We start from the raw sequence: 26142 nt of genomic DNA, 5'->3' as shown, positions 1-26142 counted from the left end.
TTCCTGGAGTCATCACAAATGGGAAAAGATTTACCATGTTATCTAAACTGCTCAATTTATCTGACTGCCAAACCCAGGTTAAAAGTAAACATCTAGGTTTTGGTACTTAATAAGGAAACAGCTGTTTATTAAAATTTAATTTCAACCAGTGGCAGAAAAGAAATATAAATTACTAATTTATAACTTTACCCCTTTTAAAAATCCCACAGACATATAAAGAAACGCAAATAAGACACAAATGTTGTGGGTGGGGAAGAACCAAAAATAAACGTTAGTGGAGTGCAGTCTGGCACTTTGTCTAGACTACAAATGTCGATGAGATGTTTTACATTCGTTTCCTTCATGTTACTTGAATAGCCTGTTGAGGATCCAGGCTTGTGGACATACTAATTCTCAATCTTTGTTTCATTGATGGAGAAATTTGCCTTTGTGTGTCTGGTCGTGGTTTTCCCTCTTGCCTTTCAAGAAGGGAATTTGCAGAAAGAGAGAAAGAAAGTAACATGCTGCTTGGGATTTTCTTTTACTTTGCCAGTCACAGAAGAGAGCAAGTCAAATGCTTGCTCCTTCAGGCTGTATTGTCCAAACACAAAGCTGTAGCTACTCACTCAATCAAAAAGTTGTTACTATGGTGAGTACTCCTAAACACACACAACTGCTCTTGGTTGAAAAACCAGTCAGACATTCGTCACTGGGCAAATGTCCTAGACACACACCCTTAGAACGGAGGGTTCTAGCCTTCTCCCCCACTGCTTGAACAAAGCAACATTGTAGATACAAAATGCAATGCGTTCAGGTTGCTTGTGTTTTTTTAAATGCAATATTATTTTCCACAGTTCCTGGGTCTGAAGCAGTATTTTTTCATACTTTTAAGTTCATAGCCTAAAATATTAAAGTAATCTTTGCAATCTTTAGGGGAATTGAGTGCAAAAGGAAGGCAGGTGTGCTTCAGTTATACGGGCACTAATGTGACCACATCTGGAGTACCTGGTACAGTATTGGTTACCTTGTTTAAAGAAGGATGCATGGAGGCAGTTCAGAGAAGATTGATCAGATTAATATCAGGAATGTGCAAGACCTCTTATGAGGAACAGCTTGTAGCTGCTGGAGTTTAGAAGAGTAAGAGGTGACTTGGTTGAAACATAAAATCATGAAGGAACGTGATGGTAGATACAATTGGGATGTCTGCTCCAATAGGGAGAATGTAGAAGTAGGAATTACTGTTTAGGAGTAAGGGATCACTTGATTGAGGTGATTTTTTGTTTCCCCCCTCGGGGTGGTGAGTCTTTGAAATACTGCCTGAAAAGGTAGTAAAAGGTAGTGCCTTTGAATATTTTTAAGGCATCAACCTGTTAAGGAAGGGGGTGAAAAGCTATAGGGCTCAGTAGGAATGCAAATTCGAGGTTACAATCAGATCATCCATGATTGTATTAAATAACAGAGTCAGCTCAAGGAGCTGAATGGCCTACTCCTATTTCTTACGTAATTTAGTTACTAGGGCTATCCTGTTCAGCACTGCAAGTGAGAAGCTTTATAATTTCAGGGAAAATAAATTTGTCCAAGCTAGATTTAGTTTTCTTAATTGTAGCATTTTCTCTGATCATCCTTGGAGAGTTGAAATTAAAAATAAATTTTCATGCCCAGATCAGAAGCTGTAATTTCATTGCATCTATTCATGAGTAATTCAGTCAGAAATCATGCTCTGCACCTGTACAGCATGAATACTGACCTTCAAGTTGAATAGAATTTGTTATAATCAGTTTCTGATGGCAAATTTCCCCATAAAGGGCACATGTTAGGATGTCCCCTTTACTAAAAACAGGAAGTTATGTAAAATCCCATCTATTATCATCTTTAAATTATGTGTAGTTCTTACAAAGACCTTTCCAATAGTTTCTGTGTTTATTGTCGGATGCCTTTCCTTCCTTTGCACAGTGCCTTTGAGAAACTTTTCTATGTTAAAGATGCAAGACAAGGACTGTGTTTATTATTTAGTTGCTGCAAAGCCAAAACATTTCCATCTAATAGGATCTAGTCTTTCTGGAAAGGAGACTGACAGTTGTCACAATATAAAAGACTAATCTTTTTAATGGCACAAACATAGTACAGTGAACAATGTCACCTCAAATTTGTGTTCAAAATTAATGTGTAACGTCCAAATGTGTTAAACTTCAGTATGAGCAAGACCGATTTGTTAGCGAATCAACTTGTATTGGATAACATGTTTCTACATGTTTACAGAATGGATTCAATATACATTGTTTCTGGCCACAAAAAATGTAAAATCAAACCGTTCACTTCTGTATTTCAGGGTTGTTGGTGAAGATGCCTTAAATGGTAAGACTTACATTTCAGTTTGGTTTTATGTCTCATGTTTTCCAAGAAATGTAGCATTTTAAGAATGCAAGTTATCTTGATCTAATACATTGTTAAAAGGCTGTGAGCCTTGGCGTTTGGCTTTCACCTGTTTCATTTTGAAAATTTAAATGACACATTAACCTGTAGGGCACACCTTGTTTTACTGCCCAAACTGTTTTGTGCTCATGAGCCACATTCTAATGAATGTTAAATTTGTTGATGCTCAATGTGTGGAGTTCAAATGGATTTTCATAAGTGAAATAACATTGTTCTAATATTCCAAATCTAGTATAAACCTCTAAAACCTAATTCCAATAAGCCTTTAACAGCTAAGCACTTTACAGTCTGCTGCATCTTGAGTGAGTGTACCCTGTCCAAACGGCATAATTGCATTCCTTTTGAGTGAATTTTGGAACATGTCCTCTACAACCACCTTAGTCTTATTTCTTACATTAGCCTTGTTTAATACTGCAGCTGTTTCTGCATTACTGACTTGTCCTATGCAGGCAAAACCCATTTCAAATGGGTCATTCTGTACAAAATCTGTATAAAATCAGCCTTGAATGTGGGGCAACGCCTGAAGTATTTGTACTGGACCAGCATGGAAACCTGCAAGAGTTAACTTTACAACAAGCCCACAGACACTTTTTCTCTTATGTTCCCTCACGTTCAAATGCACATCAAAGCAGTAAGTTCTGGCCTCAACAGCAAAATGAACACCATTAACTCTCCCTCAGAGATAGTAGGAACTGCCGATGCTGGAGTCTGAGATAACCAGGTGTGGAGCTGGATGAACACAGCAGGCCAAGCAGCATCAGAGGAGCAGGAAAGCTGACGTTTTGGGTCTGGACCCTTCTTCAGAAATGGGGGAGGGGAAGGGGGCTCTGAAATAAATAGAGAGAGGTGGATAGAGGAGCAGGTAGGTGGAGAGAAGACAGACAGGTCAAGGAGGCGGGGATCAAGCCAGTACAGGTGAGTGTAGGTAGGGAGTTGGGATGGCGGTTGGTCAGTGAGGTGGGAGGGGCGGATAGGTGGGAGAAAAGACGGACGGGTCAAGGAGGCGGGGATGAGCTGGGCTGGCCTTGGGATGAGGTCGGGGGTGGGGAGATTTTGAAGCTTGTAAAGTCCACATTGAGACCATTGGGCTACAGACTTCCCAGATGGAATAGGAGGTGCTGTTCCTCCGGCCTTCGGGTGGCCTCGTTGTGGCAATAACCCTCTCTCCTTCCTGGACCTCTCCGTCTCCATCTCTGGTGACTGCCTCGAAACCGAATGTCTATTTCAAGCCCACTGACTCCCACAGCTACCTAGACTACACCTCCTCTCACCCGTCTTCCTGCCAGAATGCAATCACCTACTCCCAATTCCTCCGTCTCTGCCGCGTCTGCTCCCAAGATGGGGCATGGTGTCTTCCTATTTCAAGGACTGTAACTTCCCCCCTCAATGATCGAAACAACTGCATCTCTAGCATTTCCCACACTTCTGCCCTCATCCCCTCCCCCCAACAAAAATAAAGACAGAATCCCCCTTGTCCTCATATATCACCCCACCAGCCTCCACATCCAACATATCATTCTCCACCACAATCCAACCCCACAACCAAAGATATCTTTCCCACCCCACCCCTATCTGCCTTTTGTAGAGACCGTTCTCTCCGCGATGCCCTCATCCGCTTTATACTTCCCACTAACCCCACCGCCCCGGCACCTATTCCTGCAACCACAGGAAGTGCTACACCTGCCCCTACACCTCCCCCTCTCCTCCATTCACGGCACAAAACAAATCTTCCACATCAGACATGGGTTTACCTGCACATCTGTCAACTTGGTCTGCTGTATCTGCTGCTCCCAATGTGGCCTCCTCTACATCGGTGAGACCAAGCGAAGGCTCGGAGACCGTTTTGTAGAGCATCTGTGCTCTGTACGCAACAGATGACAACACCTTCCAGTCGCAAACCATTTCAACCCCCCCCCCCCCCCCCCCCCACACTTCCTGGGTGACGTCCATCCTGGGCCGCCTCCAGTGTCACAAAGATGCCACCTGGAAACTGGAGGAACAGCACCTCCTATTCTGCCTTAGGAGCCTACAGCCCAATGGTCTAAACGTGGATTTCACCAGTTTCAAAATCTCCCCACCTCAGGCCTCATCCAATGACCAACCCTCCCTCTCGTCCCTGCCTCCTTGACCTGACACAACCTGTCCATCTTCTCTCCCAACTATCCGCTCCTCCCACCTCACTGACCAATCCCCACTACTGCCTACCTGGACTCTCCTATCACCATCCCGTCTACCTTCCTCAGCCCCACCCCTCCTCTCTCTATTTATTTGAGTTCCCTTCCCTCTCCCCATTTCTGAAGAAGGGTCCTGACCCGAAAGGTCAACTTTCCTGCTTCCCTGATGTTGCCTGGCCTGCTGTGTTCCTCCAGCTCCACACTGTGTTATCTCTGACTCCAGCATCTGCAGTTCTTGCTATCTCTCACCATTAACTTTCTGTATCATTGCTCGTTGGGTTGCTTTGATATCAGTATGGAAACCTGTTGATAATATTTGTACTAAATCACCCAAATCATCTGCAAGAGATTCAAAATGTGTATCCATTAAAATAAATGGCTTTAATGCTGTCTTAGGACTTTGAGTTCCAAATTAAATCCCTCTCTCTTAATGTCTGTTGAGAGTAGCTGTTTCATATGTCTTTTCATGTCCATTTGTTTCAGCACAACACTTTTACAATCCTCAATCTCATGCAAGATACAAGAAGATGGGAGGTGAGATATACTGACATTTTTCACAATTTTTTTGTAAAAAATATTGAACAAAAATATGTTGGCTTTTGTTTTTAAACAGAGCAATATTTTTGGAGAATTCTTCAGGGAAGATGATAATCCTGTCTGATATGTCCATAATTAGTATTTATAGGAAAAGATACAAGGTGTGATAGAAATATATACAGGGCCTTGGTGAGACCACTCCTTGAGTATTGTGTACAGTTTTGGTCTCCTAGTCTGAGGAAGGACATTCTTGTTATTGAGGGAGTCCAGCGAAGGTTCACCAGACTGATTCCCGGGATGACTGATGTATGAGGAAAGACTGGATTGTCTGGGCTTGTACTTGCTGGAATTTAGAAGAATGGTGGGGGGAGTCTCATAGAAACACACAAAATCCTGATGGGACTGGACAGGCTAGATGCGGGAAGAATGTTCTCCATGTTGGGGAAGCCCAGAACTAGGGGTCACAGTCTAAGAATAAGGGATAAGCTATTCAGAAGTGAGATGAAGAAGAATTTCTTCACTCGGAGGGTTGTGAACCTGTGGAATTCTCTCCCACGGATAGCTGTTGGGGCCAGTTCACTGGATTATATCCAAGAGGGAGCTGGACATGGCCCTTGCAGCTGAAGGGATCAAGGAGTATGGGGAGAAAGTGGGAGTGGGACACTGAAATTGCTGAAAAGTCATGATCATATCGAATGGTAGTGTAGGCTCAAAGGGCCGAATGGCCTACTCCTGCACCTATTTTGCGTTTCTATCAAAATTATACTTCCTTCTGTTGCAAGAATTCAGTTTAATTTTATTTGAAAAAGATCTAATCTTATTTTTTATCTTCTACCTCAGTGATTGGATCTCCTTTCAAGCCTGTACTGGATGTCAATTACTATTACTCAGGTCAGAATTACTAAATAAATAATAAAAAAATACATCCTTCATGAAAGATGCCTCAATAAATTGGCTAATTGAGATATGTGTATTTTTTTTTAACAGCTGTTGAGAGGAATAATTTGATGAGGCTTTCTCAGAGCATTCCCTTCACTCCCCTCCCAAACAGAGGTGGGTAGAAGTAGCATTGAATCCAGGCAGAACTGATGTTTTTAACTAGATTGTACTGCGTTTAGCCATTCATTCAGCTAACACATTCTACTGCTCCGTATTCAACATCTTCTGTTAAATATGTATAAAACTTACGATTCTTCTCATTCATACTACATGAAAATAACTTTTATCAAAGCTCAGCAGGTCTGGCAGCATCTGCGAAGAAACATCAGACCCTTCCTCAGAACTGGACCCAAAACATTAACTCTGATTTTTCAGCACAGATGCTGCCAGACTTGCTGAGGTTTTCCAGCAACTTCTGTTTTTATTCCTGATTTACAGCATTCTCAGTTTTTTCGGTTTTTACTTTTATCAAAGTGTCTTGGAATCATCAACTGCAGTCTTAAGATTTCTACCTAACAAATCTTAGTTTACCTTTAAATATTTTCCCTGATCTGTTGTTAGTTTGCTACTGTTTCCTTTAAATTCTCCTTAAGCAATTTTCTGTTGTGTTGCTCATTTATCAGGTTGTAGTGTGCAGTCACTAGTCATCACTTTTTTATGTAGTTCATTTGTAAGGTTTTTATTTTCTGTACCCTTGAAATGTGTAGTGGTTACATGCAACTGACCTCCTTACTGACCTGCATCACTACGGTGACCAGCAGCTAAAATATGCAGAAGCAGATAGTGGGAAATTGCTACTTTGTCCGTTTTGAAGAATCTTGTTGGATTTCACTCCCAATAATGGACAGAGACCTCCTTCAATATGTAGGGATTATTAGATATGAATTCCTTGACTTCACAATTCAAGGTATAATACACCAGATCTCTAAAGCATTGATGTACAGTGTATTTTTTTAACAAGCATCAATGCCAGTATTGTTTGCCTTAGACTATGCCGATAGAATGATTTCTTTCCCCTGAAACACTACTCTCGTCAATCCACTCAGTAACTATGTAGTTTTAGGACAGAGTGTAATGTCTTGGCAACTTCCATCTTTGTCAAAAATATTACGTTTTATCCTCTGTATTACTAGGGAGGCATTTTAAAATGACTGACATTTGGGTTTACATTTATTGCTGAAATACATTGCACAGTTTGGAGAAGTATGTAGGCGTCTAAGTTGTAATATCATTTTATTTATTAGTAAATTGTCAGGTTTAGACCTGCTGCTGAAATTTTGGCACAGCGTCCCCTCACCTCTGGCTATCTTATAACCGTGTCATCTGATTACTGATCATACTGTCAGCTGAAATAATTTGTCCTCATTTACTCTATCAGAGCCCTTCATGATTTTGAACCTCTTAAATCTTATCTTACCTTTTTTATGCAAAGAACAATTCCAACTTTTCTACTGTCCACATAACTGGCATCCATGCCTGGTGTTTTTCTAATGAAACCTCTCTTCCCCTCTTCTAAGCCTTTGATACGCTCCAAATGTATAGATTGTGCAGACTCCAGCTGTGGCACACCCTTTTTTCAGTTATTGAATTTATTACTGTCATTTTGTTATTTCTTTTAAAATCCATTGCTTCATATTTCTATCATTTACTTACATCTACCATGTGTCTGACCTTCTCCTTCTGCGGTGTGTTTGACTGTTATCTTCTAACTCTGGAGCTATTTTCAGTATCCTGAAGTCATGCATGTTAAATTCTCGTTATTGTTCAGGAGGCCAAGATCAGCAAATATTTTAATTATGGAGCAAATTATTCAACTTAAAACATTTACTTTGTGGAATGCCTTAATTGCCTCTTTGCTGGGTATATCAGGGAGGTTGAAGATCCCTTTTGTTCATAGGGTGAGCCCAGTGAGACATTGGACAAAATAGATCTGAGTTATGAAAAGAATATTTTATTTTTGTGCAATTCAATTGAATTGCAAACAGAGTATTTTGAAATGTGGTTAGCATGGTTCAAGAGTATTTGGATGGTTGGTCTGTCTGTCAGTTAGTCAGTCTGTCATTTCATTAACTTAGCCTTATCAGCCAGTGCTGTACAAATTCAGGTTACAGCACCATCTACTGGAATTGATGTGCACACACTGCAAGATTTGTTTGAATTATAGAATATAGAACATAGAACTTACAGCACAGGAACAGGCCCTTCGTCCCATAATGTTGTGCCTAACATGATGCCAAATTAAACTAATCCCTTCTGCCTGTCCTTGGTCCATATCCCTCCATTCCTTACATGTTCAAGTGCTTATCTAAAAGTCTCTTAAACACCCATATCACATCTACCTCCACCACCACCCCTGGCAGCACATTCCAGACTCCTACCACTCTGTGTAAAATACTTGCCCCTCACATCTCCTTTGAACTCCCCCAAGTTAGTTTTAGACATTTCAACTCCTGGGAAAAAGATTCTGACTGTCAACTCTATCCATGCATCTCATAATTTTATAGACTTCAATCAAGTATCCCCTCAGCCTTCGCCGCTGCCGAGAAGACAACCCGAGCTTTTCCAGTCTCTCCTGATTGCCCGCACCCTCTAATCTGGGCAGCATTCTGTTAAATCTTTTCTGTGCCCTCTCTAAAGCCTCCACATTCTTCCTGTAATGCGGCAACCAGAATTGAAGGCAGTACCTCAAGCATGGCCTAACCAAAGTCTTATAAAACTGCAACATGACATCCTGACTCTTGTACTCAATTCTCCAACCACTAAAGGCAAGCATGCCGTATGCTGCCTTTACAACCCTATTTACTTGCATGGCCACTCTCGGGGAGTTATGGACTTGAACCCCAAGATCCTTCTGTACATTAATGCTGTTCAGGGTCTTGCCATGAACTGTATACTTTTCCTTAACATATGATCTCCAAAGTGCAGCACCTCACACTTACCCAGATTAATCTCCACCTGCCATTTCTCTGCCTGTATTTGCAACTGGTCTGTATCCCACTGTATCACTTGAAAAAAAATTCTAAACCATCCACAACTCGAGCAATCTTTGTATCGTCTGCAAAATTACTAACCCGTCCATCTACGTTTTCATCCAAGTCATTTGCATATATCACAAATATCAGAGGTCCCAGTACAGATCCCTGCGGAACACTGCAAGTCACAAGCCTCCAGGCTGAAAAACACCCTTCCACCACTACCCTCTGTTTTGTATGAGCAAGCCAATTCTGAATCCAAGTGGCCAAATCACCATGGATCCCATGCATCTCAGTCTTCTGGATGAGCCTACCATGAGGGACCTTGTCAAAAGCCTTACTAAAATTCACGTAGACAACATCCACTGCTCTACCCTCATTGCTCACCATTGATTTCCCTTCTTGAACAGAGGAACAATATTAGCGACTTGCCAGTCCTCCGGGACCTCTCCAGTGGCTAATGAGGATACAAGGATCTTGGTCAAGGCCCCAGCACTCTCCCCTCTTGCCTCTCTCAATAACCAGGGTAGATACCATAAAGCTCTGGGGTCTTATCCACCTTAATGCTCTTCAAGAGTCCCAACACCACTTCTTTCTTGATCTGAAAATGCCCTAGCATATTAGCATGCTCCACACATATCTCACTATCCTGGGTGAATACTGATGCAAAGTACTCATTTAGGATCTCGTCCACATCCTCTGTCACCAAGCACAAGTTCCCTCCTTTATCCTTGAGTGATCCTACCTTCTCCTGAATTACCTTGTAAGTTATTTTAATCCTTTTAATATACGTATAGTATGCCTTGGGATTCTTTTTCACCCCACTTGCCAAGGTCATTTCATGACTTGAGTTCTTTCCAGTTTTACTTGTATTCCTCACGGGTCCTGTCTGATTTTAGCTTCCTAAACCTTACATGTGCTGCTTTTCTCATTTTAACTAAATTCATAACCTCCCTCGTTATCCAAGGGTCCCTTACCTTACCATCCTTGTCCTTCCTCCTTACTGGTACATGCAGATCCTGAACTCTGATCAGTAGGTCTTTAAACAATTCCCACATGTCAAATGTTGACTTGCCTGATAACAGCTCCTCCCAATTAACATTCCCAGCTCCTGCCTAATAGTGCCATAATTTGTCCTCCCGCCATTTAATATCTTGCCACAAGGTCCTGACTTATCGTTATTCATACCTATCTTAAAGCTTAAGGAGTTCACTTCATAGAAATCCAGAAACATGAGCAATTTATAACAAGTGAAGCCTTTTTGCAAATATATTTCTACACATATGTGGTTGAGGAACAAAGGCTCATGATGCAATATGTGAGGATCATTTAATGGACAGACAGCAGGAGGAGTAGCCACTAATTTTCAGACTGCAAGTCGCTATTGGTAGAGTGTCCCAGGAATTAGTGCTTGGGCCTCAGCTATTTACAAATGATTGATAATCTATACTGATGAGCTAGATTTGGGGATGGGGAATGTGATATTATCAGAAAACATGAATAATACAAAGCTAAAGAGGGAACTTTGCTGTAACGAGGACACTAGACCACAGATTGCAATGGTGAGTGGACAGGAAGGTGACAAACAGAAAGCGATGTAGGAAAAGTGAAGCTATCAACTTTGGTCGGGAGAAATAGAAAGAAAGGCATAACAAAGCTTCAATCATATTAATTCATGGCTAAAAGGGTTCTCCTGTCAGAAGAGACTGAGTAAGAAGGACTTTGTAAAAGTATATCCATCTCTATCAAATTCTGTATTTAGAACAGTACAGCACAGGAATAGGCCCTTCGGACCACCAAGACTGTGCAGAACATAATGCCTTTCTAAACTAAAAACTTTTTGCCTCTACCTGTATTCCCTCTATTTCCACATGTATTGGTGTATCTATCAAGATACCTCCTTAAACATTGTTATCCTGTCCACCATCTCCACCACTTCTGGCAGTGCATTCCAGGCACTTACCGTCCTGTGTGTAAAATAAAAACTTACCTCTTGCCTCTCCTTTAAACTTATCCCCTTTTACATTAAATTTATGCCCCCCAGTAATTGACATTTCTACCCTGGGAACAATAGGCTCCAACTATCCATTCTATCCATGCCCTTCTATCCTTTCCCCACCAAGCCCCTGGCACTGAGTCCCAGTCAATATATGGGAAGTTATACCACGACAACCCTATTGTTTTTACATTTTTCATCAGCTGTCCACATTCCTGTTCCTCTATCACCAACAGGCTATTGGGAGGCCTGTAATACAATCCCATCAAAGTGATTGCATCCTTCCTGTTCTACCCACACGGCCTCACAGCATAAGCCCTCTGAGGTGTCCCCCCCTCAGTACAGCTGTGATATTCTCCCTAATTGGTAACACAACTCTTCCAGACCCCTCTATTATGCCCGAAACATCGGAATCCTGGAATATTAAGCAGCTAGCCGTGTCCTCCTCTCAACCAAGTCTCTAAGAGCTACGGCATTATAGTTATATTTATTAATCCAAGCTCTGGGATCATCTGTCTTACCTGTCATACTCCCACATTAAAACAAACACATCTCCAACCACCAATCCTGCTGTGCTCTGTAACCACTCCGTCTGATCTTCCTCATGGTCTTGCTGGCCTCGGTGTCTTGACTGCTCTTGTATCATTTTACATGCTGACCTATTGCTCTGCCCCCACCACGCTATTATGATTATTTCTAATCTTCCTGTGCATACCTTGTTTCTACTTTTTAGCCTTTGGTTGTTTAACCCCATGATACATTAGTTTAAATGCTCTCCCATCATGCTGATTAATCTGCTGCAATGATGCTGGTCTCTGTTTTGTTACACTCAAAGCAAGTGTCTTGATAAGTCCCACTTGCCACAAAACTGGTTATGTGTTCTAAAAGGTCTGCCTTCTGCACCAGGTTCCTAGCCACGCGTTAACCTTGTTTTCATCTTCAGTCTCCCCAAGTTAGATTTTTGGCACTAAAGTCTCAAAGGTTTATGGCAAATCAGGCAACAAAGTAACATAGTGGCATATATCAATAATGCTGTTTTTGAATGGCAGGGCAGGGTTGCAGGCCATATAATAGAGCCCTGCTCCTGTTTGTTATGCTGTTAAATCATAGAGGTGAAAAGAATAAGAGAAAGACAGCATGTATCATGCTTGAGTTTAAATGCCAGCATGTTGGAAGCAAAGTGAGAAATTCTCAGACTTTTTTGATCCTGGGGAAAACATGTATTTTAGTTGGAGACTGCAAATTCCTGATGATTTTAACACAAAAGCAATGATGTGATGGAGTATTTTTTTTTGTTTTTGAAGCGTGTTTTCTTGCAGTTCAGAGGAACAAATGTAGATCATTAAGGCAACTAATGACCACATAATATATTCGAGAGATACAACTGAAAAAGGAGGTTGCTGCCTGCTGCTTTGTTGTTCTGTTATGGATCTGAGCTAAACTTCCTCACACTTCACATTTCTCTTGTGTTGAAGGTGAACCTGTGACTATATATAGGCTGGAGGAAAGCTCACCAATCAGTCTGAACAATAGCATGTCATCCTGGTCCCAACAAGGGCGATGTGCCAAGATTGAGTTTTTAAGCAAAGAAGAAATGGGAGGGGGATTGAGGCGAGCCTTAAAAGTGGAATGCACGTGGGCAGAGTTCGATATTCTGAAACCAGGTCAACTGTATATTGTGAAGTCTTTTCTTCCTGAAGTTGTGAATACATGGAAAAGAATCTACAGGGAAGATACTGTGTTACACCTGTGTTTGAAGGTAAATTTACTTTATGCTGAAATATTTATTAATGCCTCAAGAAGTTGGCTGTAGCTCTGTTTAAGTTTTGTAATCATGTTGCTAATTTTGCCTTATAATTTTGTGCCCCTTGTAAATATTAAGATGTGCAATCCAGTGACTGTCAATTTACAGAAAAGAAGCTGACCCAGCTTTATCAATTGAAATGATATATTTCTCAATAGTTTTATAATTGTAATTTTTTACTTGTGGAAAGGTTGTAGACCTGAGTATGTTTGAAAATGTTGGAAGAAAGGCACTAAATGATCCTGGAGTTGTTCCTGGAACATGTAATCCAGCCACACCGCATACCCTACACATTATCGTGTATTTGTCCTGCATGGTCTGAGATGCCCATGGCATCAGTTATTGATTGTTTGAAAGTGGTTTATCAATGAATCTAGTATTAAAAGATCTGTTGCTTGTTGGGTGAATGTTGTTAACATAAAAGAGGTACTTGTGGATCTGGACTCTGCAAAGTTCATCTTTCCTATTGTCCTGTGCAAATTCTGTTCATATATGGTGCATTGTAAATGTCAATGAATACAAATTATTGCAGGACGGTAGCTCAGTGGTTAGCACTGCTGCCTCTCAGCGCCAGGGTCCCGGGTTCGATTCCACCCTCAGGCGACTGTCTGTGTGGAGTTTGCACATTCTCCCCGTGTCTGCGTGGGTTTCCTCCGGGTGCTCCAGTTTCCTCCCACAGTCCAAAGATGTGCAGGTTATGTGGATTGGCCGTGCAAATTGCCCATAGTGTTCAGGGATGTGTAGCTTAGGTGTGATTATAGGGGGTTGGGTCTGGATGGGATGCTCCAAGGGTCAGTGTGGACTTGTTGGGCCGAGGGGCCTGTTTCCACACTGTAGGGATCCTATGATCTATGATGATTCTAAAGTAATTTGAATATTGATAAAGGATAGTGGTTGGAACCTTTCCAAATTCCACCAGTGAAAAACTAGTGTGGAATGATTTAAACAAAATTACTAGGACAATGCTGAACTCAAAGCATCCTGCATTGAATCCAAACGAAAACCTTTGTGGAATATTGAACATTGGGATGGTTTAAAACATTGGTGTTGTTGCTACCAGACAGCCTGTAGAATGCCAAGTCGCTGTTGCTATGGATACTTCCAAAATGTTAGAATAATGTAGTAGGCAAGTAACTGTGGAGTTTACAGTAGCAGCAGCTAAGGTTATTGATGTTAGATTTGATAGGTTGGGCAGTGGCTGCAGATGGTGTTTATTGAGGTTTGAGGTTGCTGTCAATGAGAAGCTAAAACCCATGTCTCTTCAGCTCTGAGGTAGCCCTGTCACATCATAGAGCTTCACTCTAGAAACTTTTGAGACTGGCACTTCAGTGCAGTACCAAGGGAATTCTGGACTGTCATTTGGACAACTCCTTGCAAGCTGCTACAGCAGATCTAATTCTAACATTTTTTATAACCGTTCTATGCTTTTCAACTTAAATTCTAAATCTGTAAAAATTACGAATAATGTTCTTTTCAAATAATGTAACCTGCAATGTAACTTGTATGCCTCTAAGTCTTTTTGATGTGTACATCCTTTGCTTGCTGTGCCCTGCCTGTACCGCTCGTAAGCAAAGCTGTTCACACTGTATTTCAGTACATGTGACAATTAATCAATAAAATGAAGACCGGATTACTCTTTGAACATGCAGGATTCCACGGCAGTATTCAAAATAGAGCTAGTGAGGCCACAACTGGAATATTGTGTGCAGTCCTGATCACTGTATTACAGGAAGGACATAATTGCTTTGGAGAGAGTGAAGGCAGGGTTTACTAGAATGTTAAAGACAGGAGTTGCTTGGAAAACTCAGCAAGTCTAGCAGCATCTGTGGAGAGAAAGTAGAGTTGACATTATGGATCCAGTAACACTTGTTCAGAACTAAATAGCATGACCGCTTGAAAAGTTACCAGATGCCCTGAAAATCTAACTAAAAGAATCAAGGTAGAGTGAATGAAGCTGGCATTTTTACTGTTCTCCTTTAATAGAAATGCAACAGACTCCAAATTGAGTGTTATACATACAGCACTTTGAGAAGCAAAATTAAGGGATATTTTAGATTTTCCATGCAAAACACAATTTTGCAATGTATTAAAAAGTGGCCTTTATCAGAAGATTATTCTGAATTTCAACACTGCAGTGGATCATTTTGACAAATTTATTGAAGAAAGATCAGAAGTTTGAACGAACAGAAGCTTGTCAGTGTGTATTTGATAGTTGCTGATAACTGCACCAACTTCACCAACATGAAATTCTGTAAGGAATTTAAACTGGCTGTTGATGCCTGTAACATTGGTGTGGGTGCCATGTTACCACAGGAAGTCAAGATGGGGGTTGAAGGGTATCATTTAGAAATTGGATTTTAAAATAGAGGCAAATGGACTTTGATCACTTCAGCGAATATACTTTGTTCTCAAAGATTTTCACTGTTCTAAAAAGTCACCTATACAATCAAATGCCTGGCAGGGCTCCTGTGGTGTTGATGGTCAGAATTTTATACTATGAAGTTTAGAAACAGACTAGAGGCAGTTAGTTTAGATTTTGACTTCAGTTCAGAAGGAAGAACAATTTTCTTATAATCAGAAAATCAAGTCTTCATCTAAAAGAACCAGTGTTTTTAGTTCGTAAAGCTTACAAGCTAAGAGAGTTTATATAGAAGTCTTGAAGATGTTAAAACTGGAAGTGCTTAGGCCATTAGAATTGTCAATGGGTTTGTCTCAGTAGACAGGAAGGGATTGTAAAACTGTCGCAGACAATCCAAGGAAGTGAAACAGAGCAGAGTCAGTCAAGTAGAAAAATTATTGTTGAGATGGGAGGGATTTCTCCTAGAGTTGAATGTCAGTAAAAGGATAGTGTTGGGAAATATGTTGGAATTTAGTTTTGTTGTTTTGTGTTTAAGGTCTTTCTAATTGTCTTATTATGGCTTTGTTTTGCCTTTCATGAAATAAACCTATGTTCTATTGTTAAAGAATATCAGCCTAGTGTGACTGTTTCGATAATTAACCACCATGGTAACTGACTGAAAAATGAACACATGATCTCTCAAGCCAGGTTTCTTTGGGATCTGACTGGTCCAATATTACCATCAGCTAGGATCATAACATCACAGTGTAAAACTATTCCCTGTTATGATATTCTTGCACATTTTCCTGATGAGTGCAAGTTGAAAAGCACCACTGTTTGTCTCGGTCATAGCTGGGAAAGAGGAGTGGCTAACACACTGATTCCATTAAAATGGAAAATGCTAGAAACGATCAGATCTGATGGTATCTGTTAAGAGAAACAGAATAACTCGAATCCCATCAGGGCCAAACCAACTACTTGAAATAATGCAGTGTTTTATTACAAATTGTTTTCTAGTATAGAGTCAGTGTAGCAATCAAACTCCTGCAATGCGAAGCTTTATTCCTAAACAGACGCTGTGTGTCAGTGTGAGCTGAAAATACCAGTTGCCTTCCCCAATATCTATCCTTTACAGCCTACTGCCAGCGGTTTTCTGCAGGCATCACACCACTGCCAAATAAAACTCTGCTACAATCAAGAATAGTATACTTCTAGAGGGATAAAGAGCACGCCATACTATTTTAAACTGATGTGATAAAATATTTCGTTACTGGCGCTTAAGTTTTTAAAAGCCTAATTATTTCAAAGACCAGTGTAGTATTACAGCATTGGACAGTAAGTGTTTATAATCTCTGTCCAGAGATAGTAAGAACTGCAGATGCTGGAGTCAGAGATAACAATGTGGATCTGCAGGAACACAGGCCAGGCAGCATCAGAGGAGCAGGAAAATTGACATTTCGGGTCCCAACCTGAAACATCCAACTTTCCTGCTCCTCTGTTGCTGCCTGGCCTGCTGTGTTACTGGAGCTCCACACTGTGTTATTTCATAATCTCTATCCAGTCTCATTTTCAACAATGGCTGGAATTAAGCCATTTATTGGAATGAGATTTGTAGCATTGCTGAATAATAACTGAAAATGGTCCACTTGAGGTGGATGAGAGGGCAACCTCTTTTTTGCTTTCTTTCTTGTTAGAATCATCCGTTGTTGAATATTTTTCTGGTTAAGAAAATGGGTATTAATACATCAGGCCCTACATGGAAAGTGCCAACTCAAACAACTGCTGATTGAGTGGAAGCTGCAGTATATTTTGGTTTCTGATAGAAGCTCTGTTTTTGAATTTATGTTCCTGGTCTCTTGTTCACAGGAGATCCAGCAGCAGAGAGCTGCACAGAAGCTTGCTTTTGCCTTCAATCAAATGAAACCAAAGACCATTCCATATTCTCCAAGGTGAGGAGAAATAATTGATCACTCTCTAAAAGTTTTGCATTTGTGTGTACTTCCATCCAGGTTTTTATCATTTATGAATTTGCTTCAATGAAAGTTTCACAGAATTGTTAATGTGCAGAGGTAGGCTATTTGGTGCATTGTTCCTGCACCACCTCTCAGAATTAACATTTGACTCAATGCCATTCTTCTGCCTTTTCTCCATCATACTAAAAATTACCTCTATTTACATAATCATCCAGCGCACTCTTGAATGCTGTTTTTGAACTCTGCTCCAATGCATTGCAAGAAATGCATTCCAGACCCTAACTCCTCCAATGAAAAAGATTGTTTTCTCACATTGCATTTCCTCCCTTTGCAAATGAGTGGGGGGCCCCACTGGGCAGCCTGGGGTTTGTGAGATGTTGGTGGAGCTTCACCGAGCAGCCTGTCGCTTTGTGAGTGAGGGGGTGGCTTCACTGGGAAACCTGGGGTGTTGTTGGGGGAGGGGAGAGCTCCCTGGTATAGAACAGGCAATGATGAAGCACAGGGAGGGGCCACATGTCAGAGAGAATGTGTCATAATGGTGCCAGTTGGGTCAGGATCGGTGAATGATGTTAAAATAAGTCACCTCACACTTGATGAGATTTCAGGCTCCAATAACTTTACAAAGGAAAAGTGCTAAAAGAGGACGAGTTGGATGAAGAATTCTTGTAGTTACAATGAAAAGGTTTACACATGCAGCTTCAATAATCATTGTGGATGTAGGAATTTATAATGGTCGTACAAAAATAAGAATTGGGGGGGTGGGCGGTGTCGTTAAAATAGTATCTGAGTGATGTCTGTGTCCTCTGCTCCAATTATCACTCAAATTCTAACACTACTTCACCTGGTGTCTAATACCAGGGCTTTATGCACTCTGAATCAGTTAGCGTTGTACAGCAAACCTGTCTGGCTGTAGTGTGATATTTTAATAAGCTGCAACTGAATCTGAAGGGAGAAATGTCTAATCTAAATTCCTAAAGTAATTGCTGAATGTTTGTTTTATCCTCAGATTCCTGGAAGTGTTCCTTCTGTACTGTCACTCAGCAAGCCAATGGTTTGCGATTGAGGAGTGTATGACCGGAGAGTTCCGGAAATTCAATCATAACAGTGGAGATGAGATCCGTCCAAACAACATGCTGGAGGAGACCATGCTTGCTTTTAGTCACTGGACTTATGAGTACACTAGAGGTGAACTATTGGTTCTGGACCTGCAGGGTGAGTGCATGTGACCTCTATGAGAAACTGAGGCAGTCTTGTATCAATATGTAGTGAGATGTTGGTATGTAATTGGGTATCCCCATGGCTTCATATTTGAATTTGAAAATTGCATTATGAATGGATCAACCACACTTAAACTCTTTATCAGAAAAAATGGTACATTGTAATTATTGAAAGTTTACACTAAATTGCCATACAAAAATCTCATGGAAGTAAGACAATGCTCCTGTATAGAGTTACTGACAGAATAGAGAAAACAAATCAAGAGCTAGTTAGTGAAACTTGTTTGGATGCCGTCCAGAAGTTTGGATCACTAAAACAACCAGTACTTGGACAGAAGAGCCTTTTTCTCTCCTCTTCCGTTGAACCGCATAAAATTTACTAGTTCCAAAAAAGTGTGTTTTTTTTACTCAAGTATTTTATAAATTTAACAAGTGGGGAAATAGGCAGGTTACAGTAGTTCCAGAGACTCTAGCTGCATGGGGAATCTGATTACAAAATCCAGACACTTTGTTTTGTGAAAAAATCAAGGATATTCATTGTTATGTACATTTTCTTGTAGGTGTTGGGGAAAACTTGACTGATCCTTCAGTAATAAAGTCAGAGGAGAAACAGTAAGTATTACTTTATATGAGACCTCCCTCCCTTAAAGACATAAAGATGGATTTAGTATAGGGTGCAGTACCCAGTCACCGTTTTAACTTGGAAACATAATGCTGTTCATTTGTCAGTGCCAATGGGGCCAAAAGTTTGGAATTCCCTCCCTTATGGCATTGTGGGTATAACTACACTAAATGGCCTGCTGCAGTTCAGGAAGGTAGCTCATCACCTTCTCAAGGGATTAGGGATGGGCAATAAATAGTGGCCTATCCAGTGAAGCCCATTTCCTATGATTTTTTTTTTTTAAATATAGGTCTGTATCAGTATCATTAGGTATCTTAGTATTGACAGGAACCTTTCCTCATGCTTCACAAGCATATTAGGTGAAATGTTGTTGGCATAACTGAAAGCCTGGTTACAACTAGATGGAGTCCGGTGTCCAGTTCTAAGCACTACAGTTTAGAAAGGAAATCAAAGCTTTAGAGAGAGTGTAGAAGAAGTTTACTTGAATAGTACCAAGCTTGAAGAACTCCAGTTCTCTGGAGAAGCTGGGATTGTCGCCAGAACAGAGAAAATTAAGAACCCTTTTAATAGAAGTATTGGAAGTCGTGAATAGCTCTGAATAGGTAAATAAGGAGGCATTGTTTCCAGTGACCATGTGGTTACTAATAAAATGATGCAGGTTCAAGATAATTGGCAAAAGAACCAGAGATGCCGTTTCTTTCAGACAGTGATTTGATGTCATCTGGAATACATTCTGCCAATGTGTGGGAACAGAGTCAAGAGTAACATTCAAGAGGGAAGAAAATTTTCAACCTGTGAGCAAAGAGCGGGGGAGTGAGATGAATTGGATAGCTCCACCAGGTGCTGGTACAGGCAGAATATGCTGATACCTGGTCCTTCTGCCTCCATACCCAACTGAAATAAGAACGAGAATGACGTCAGTTGAGCATATTTATGTTGGTGATATTTTTGCTTTTGGAATGTTGAATTTTAGCGAATTTACTAGAGTAAGAACTGTATGCAGTAAGTAGCTGGTACTGTCTGTATTGGGTTGTAATTGGAATATCATGACAATAACTACTGCGATTGAACAGAAATGTCAATATCAGCTCCATACCTTAATTGGCTTTTGTTTCTTATTCTGGAAATTGCAACATCAGTTAAATAATGGTTTGTAATATTATTGCTGCCCAAGAATGTAAGTAAATGAATCACACAGTCCTATAACCTTTAGGTAAAGGTTCACTACATTCTTTTCTAAAATGAATGGCCAACTTGATTCCAGTTGGATTTATGACGACTTCTGCATATTGTAATTATTTATAACAATTACTGGGTGTCCATCACTAGGTTAAGTGTCTTGTCACTGATAACGTTAACAGTGCTTCTCCAAATGCCATGAGTAATCTGATACCAGTTAAGCCATGATGCTTTTTGTGTCCATTTTCCTCATCTATATTTTCAATCATTTTAAATAATCTAGAGTCTGAAAAGCAAATGTTTTTTATGCTAATGGTTATGGTTCACACAGGTTTCCTACTAAGCTATCTGTTTTACCAATTTACATGTTTGATATTCAGTCCTAGATGAACTAACCTAGCGAAACATTGATGACCAAAGCCTTTATCTTTAGTCTGTACGCTCTGTACATTCACCATTGATTCTCTTCACCCACCCTAGCCTATTCAAAAGCTAGCCTCTGTTCCTAACTCGGTTCACCACTTGCTGTAACCGTCATACGTTCCTTTTCAGATCTTCCACCCAAAATTGAATTACTTCAGTGTCATCCTGCTGTCCTGCATCCCCAGTATAGCTCATCCAAATCTGTTGTACCTAACTTGACGTTTGTAAATTGCTGTGCCCCTCAAGAGGACTCCGGAGAACAGCTGAACAGCTGTTATAACTCTGTCAGAACTCCATAGCTGCCATTGCTGCTTGACAGCTCATGACCCCAGTTGGGGTCCTGTCCACCACTTTGAGAAGCCTTGCCATTTATAATTCTGTCCGTTTGTTCACCCATCACCTTGTTGAAGCTGACCAGCATTTGATTCCCACTGCCCCAAGCAAATGTTCCTATACCTGCACTTAAATCCCTCTTAGATTCCTTTCCCCTGTCTCTCTAACCTCTTCCTATTTTACAGCTCCCCCATTTCTCTGCTAACTCTCACCTCTTGTACACTCCCAACATTTTATCTAACCCCACCATGCCCAGTCTTTCCAAACGGGCAGCGATTGCACACTGGAATTTCCTCCCTTCAGTCTGTCTTCCTAAAGCCAATTGTTTGATCAGATGTTTGATCACTTCTCTTAAGCTTCTTTCACACTAGCTCTGAAGAACAGTTATACCAGACTTGAAATGTTAACTCTGCTTCTATCTCCGTACATGGTGTCAGATCTGAGTTTCCCCAGCTACCTTTTTTCACAGTCCTGTGAAGATCTAAGTTGAGGCTGTTTATAAAAGCTTAGTGACAATACAGAAGAGTCTGTTCAGCCCAATTAATCCATATTGGTATTTCATTTCTTCATGTGCAGCAGTCTTTGTCATGTGACAGTTCTGTTCCCACAGTCCCTTTCTTTCCTTCAAGCCCAGTCTAAATTTTTGTTCTAAATTGACATGGTCTCTGAGTCTTTCTCTAACTCCTTTCTGGTAATGTATTCCAGTGCTCTGTGCATATAAAAAGGTTCCTACCACTGTCTGTCAAAATACCTTGCATTTAAACTTCAATCTAGACTTCTTAGTCACTGGAAAGTTCCCCACACAGGTGAAGATCACAATGTCTCAGTAACATTTGCCACTGCATCAGAAGGTTGTGTAATTCAGCCCCACTTCAGGACTCGAATGTATCAATTAGGCTAACAGTTCAGTGTAGTACTGAGTGGTCTGTGGTGTGGCAGGCTTTTAGCTGAACGATTAATCCATGATTCAGTTTGCCCTTTCAGCTGTATGTGAACGATCCTGTTTTTGAAAAAAAGACAAGAGAGTTCTTTGTCTTAACCACTGGATTTCTCTGAACCAACATCGGTAAAACAGATGATAATTTATCTCATTGCTGTTATTGGGACCCTGATTTGCAAACTTGATTTCTCATGTTTTTGTACATTCCAGTGACTACATTTAGTAATATTTAATTGTTTATGAAACAGAGTTGCTGTGAGGTTATGAAAGGTGTTGCAAAATGCAAGTTCCTTATTCCTCTGTGCTGCAGTGATGATCTGCCAAAGCGCAAGTCCTTTGCTCATTTCTCCACTTCTTGATGTCCTGTGCTTTTCTTTATCTTGCTTGATGATATGAAGTTATATACAGTGAATGTCAGAGGAGACTTGGGAGTTCAGGCGCATGGAGCTTTAAAATGCCACAGGTGCAGAAGATAATCAAGGAAGCTAATGGAATGCTGATATTTATCTCTGAATGTCTGAGTATAAGCACAGAAGTTATGCTGCATTTATACAAAACCCTGGTTAGTCCCCCTCTGGGCAGTGAGTAGCTTAGGAAGGATATATTGACCTTTGAGGGAGCACAGTGTAGGTTTACAAGAATGATACCTGGATTTAAGGGGTTAAATTATGAGGCGAGATTATACAAATTAGGCCTATTTTCTCTAGAAGTTAGAACATTTAGCTGTGATTTGATCAAAGTTTTCAAGAAATTAACAGGAAGAAAGAGGGTAGATAAAGATTAAAATATTTGCTGTGGTTGGAAATTCTAGAATTAGCAGGCAGTGTCTGAGGATTAGGGCCAGACTGTCAGGAGAGATGTTAGGAAGCACTTCTACACACAAAGGGTGGTAGATGTTTGAAACTCTCTTCCACAAATGGCAGTGGATATTGGATCAGTATGCACGTTATTACGGGATATGGGCCAAAGGCAGGTGTATGGAATTAGGCCACAGATCAGTCATGATATCATTGAATGACAGAACAGGCTTGAGGGGGCTAAATGGCTTACTCCTGTTCCTATGTGTTCTTAACAGCTTGAGTCAAATTATCACTCTTGTAAACCTACATTGTGCTCCCCTCCCCCCTCCTCCCAAGGCCAGTATATCCTTCCTAAGGTGTAGTGCCCAAATCTACATTCAGTACTCCCAAGTTGGGACTAACCAGGGTTTTGTATAAATGCAGCATAACTTCTGCGTGATCATACCATGGTATATAAAGATAAAGATCAGCATTGTTAGCTTTCTTGATTATTTTATGCACCTGTCATAGCATTTTAAAAATCTGTGCACCAGAATTCCCAAATCGCCTCAGACCTTCACTAGATTTAACTTCATGCCATCAAGAGCTTCCCATTTTTAATGAATAAATTTGACTGGGAAAAGAATAGATGAGGTGCTTTCTTTCTTTTGCCCTCCTCATACCTGCTTAAAGGAAACCAGTCTTTCTCCCAAAGTAGCATCTTCTGCCTGGAAGCAGGTGGGTGTTTGTTGAGGTCCCGTCCACTCCACCATCGCTTACTGATCTGGTGTTGACTTCTACTTGTGATTGTTAACGTGATCCTTATGTGAGCCCTGCCTCAAAAGGCAGGGATGCACCCCAGGGTCTGTCATCACTTTGCTACTGTTCTCCTGTCCAATCCCTTCATAATCTTAAACGTGAATCAAATCCCTTAATCTACTTGTTTTAATAAAAGTTTCTTCATGTTCACATTTGCTCAAACAAAGCAATGTTTTCATTAATTTTGCCATATTCTATTGCCTCAACATGCAACTTTTATTATATATTATTTGGGGACGTGATGGCCTAGTGTATTATCACTGGACTGTTAATCTGGAGACCCAGATAATGTTCTGGGGACCTGGGTTCAAATCCCGCCACAGCATACAGTGGAATTTGAATTCAATAAAAATCTGAATTTAAGACTGTAATGATGACCATGAATCCATTGTCAATTATCGGAAAAATCCATCTGGTTCACTAATGTCCTTTAGGGAAGGAAACTGCCATCCTTACCTGGTCTGGCTTACATGTGACTCCAGACCCACAGCAATGTGGTTAACTCTTAACTGCCCTCTGGGCAATTAGGGATGGGTAATAAATGCTGCCTAGCCAGCGATGCCCTCATCCCATGAATAAACAAAAAAAAAACAAACAAAATTGCACCCCATGTTTTTAACTTTTCTAACATGACCTGACTAAAATGGTTGCTAGTAAGCTGTATGTTACACGATCTGGTTTATGGCCGTATCGGTTTGACAGTTAGAAGGGAAACCATTTTCAGTGTGTTTGTTACTCACTGATTTAATAGTGGCTGAATATTTTGCTACTCGGAGAACGCTGTATCATGAAATGTAGCTGAAGTGCTTTGAACCTGCAAACAGACTTCAAGCTTACAGCTGTCTGTGTACATTGTGAGAGAATCAGCAAGGTGACTGCTGTAATCAGATTTATTATTTTGTTTTTAGGTCACATGACATGGTATTTGGACCCGCAAATTTGGGAGAAGATGCAGTTAAAAATTTTAGAACAAAACATCGTTGTAATTTGTGCTGTGGAAGGCTCAAACTTCCTGGTAAGCTTTTTCTGAAATGCTTCCACACCCACTCCACCACCTCTTCACTCCCCTGCCTCCTGCCTCCCTGTGTCCATCCTCTTTTCCCCTTGGTCGCACCACCCCCTGGTGTGATCCCCCTGCTCTCCCTGTGCTGGGCAGTTACTTGCTAAGTCTTCGTGACATGATACTTCACCTAAGGATCAATCTCCTGAATGGGCCGCAGTAGTAACTGGGTTGTTTGATCATATGCAACAAGCTTGAATTTCCAGCAGCATCAACAGGAAAGAGCAGGAACTCTATTGGATTCCCTTGTGAACCTCAGGTCAGTTGTATAGACTTTCACGTAGAGCTTAACTCACCTGGGGTTTAAGTAACTCAATAAAGAAAAAAGGACAGGAGGAGGCCATTTAGCTTCAAGTCTGTTCTGTTTGATTAGATTGTGGCTGATCTGTGACCTACTCCTTTGTTAGATTTTATTGTCTAAAAGTATCCGTCTCAATTGGTCTTTGCCATTTATAGGAAAGTTTTAAAGACTAACATACTTTGTTAGAGGTGTTTCGAGATTTCACGCCTCAAAGTTCTAGCTGTCATTTTTATTCTGTGACCCAGAATTCTAGATTCCCCACCCAGCAGAAGTAGTTTCTCTTCTTACTCTACGTGTTGTCCTTAGTATCTTAAGTATGTTTGATCAAATCTCCACTTTATCTGCTAAATTCCAAGAAACAGAATTGTAGTTTGTGTAATCTACCCTCAAAATTTAATTTTTGAAGTCAAGCTGTCATTCAGTTAAACTGCATTGCTTTCCTTTGGGGGCCAGTGTAAATATTTTGTAACCTGTTCAGAGATGTTGTGACACACCCCTTGGAGCAGATGGGACTTGAACCTGGGCCTCTTGGTTCAGGTTCACTACCACTGCACCAGAAGAGCCCTTCAGGACTAATCTATCCTTGCAAAAAGATGTGGTACCCAGAACTGTTCAATGCAATGATTGAATATGAAAGATTTCTTGTCAGGGTGAGAAATTGGTTAAATATCAGAAACAAAAGAATGATATTAAAGGAGTTACTCAACCAGCAAATGATTTGCAACATTGTAGAAATAGTGCAAACAAAGAAAGGATTGTGCATTGGCTTGAAGAACTCAATGCTGATCTGACCGGAAGTTGAACAAATCGGTGGAAGATGAATTATTTTTGTTTTTGTTTTTGTTTTTGTCATCCCACATGACTTCTCGAATAACTGAGTTTAGGGAAGTGTTTTTATTGCTTCATAGCTGCAGAGCCACATTCCATCAGTCTGTGGTGTGGCTCCCTCATGCCTAATACAGGCCTCTTGTGTGGAAATATTTGGAAACATAAAATGTTAAATGACAGTCAGAGGCCCTTCAGCCTGTAATATCCATAATAGCTTTTTGAAAGGGTTCACTTTTTGTTTCCACATTATTTCCCTCAAAATCTGAAATTAATTTTCTTCCAGCATATGTTAAGTTGCTTTTTGAAAGTTACTTTGAAATTATTTCCATCACCTTTCTGGGATATGAATTCCATCTTGACATTGTATCTTGTTTCCACCTCCACACCCTTCCGCCTATTCTCAATCATAAGTGAAGACATGGGAGTTGCATGGTAATGCTGTGAAGTGGCACTTACACAGCAATAATCTGCTCAACACAGCTCAGTATTAGTTCTT

The 26142-nt window shown here is 40.6% G+C and overlaps 1 protein-coding gene across 1 annotated transcript in view; it reads left to right on the top strand.

Moving 5' to 3' along the window:
- trpm7 (transient receptor potential cation channel, subfamily M, member 7) overlaps positions 1-26142 on the top strand; it is a 77309-nt gene that overhangs the window by 30872 nt on the left and 20295 nt on the right. The window contains exons 18-26 of the mRNA XM_048615695.1: positions 2309-2334; positions 5070-5120; positions 5964-6014; positions 6111-6176; positions 12506-12789; positions 17039-17121; positions 18152-18357; positions 18923-18974; positions 24366-24472. Of these exons, the coding sequence (XP_048471652.1) occupies positions 2309-2334; positions 5070-5120; positions 5964-6014; positions 6111-6176; positions 12506-12789; positions 17039-17121; positions 18152-18357; positions 18923-18974; positions 24366-24472 (926 nt within the window). The remainder of the gene's footprint in view (positions 1-2308; positions 2335-5069; positions 5121-5963; positions 6015-6110; positions 6177-12505; positions 12790-17038; positions 17122-18151; positions 18358-18922; positions 18975-24365; positions 24473-26142) is intronic.

Source organism: Rhincodon typus, chromosome 33, assembly GCF_021869965.1.
Source record: "Rhincodon typus isolate 14 chromosome 33, sRhiTyp1.1, whole genome shotgun sequence".
In the NCBI taxonomy this organism is placed as follows: Eukaryota; Metazoa; Chordata; class Chondrichthyes; order Orectolobiformes; family Rhincodontidae; genus Rhincodon; species Rhincodon typus.
Note: the sequence above shows the minus strand (reverse complement) of the source record. Positions and strands in the feature narration are given on the sequence as shown.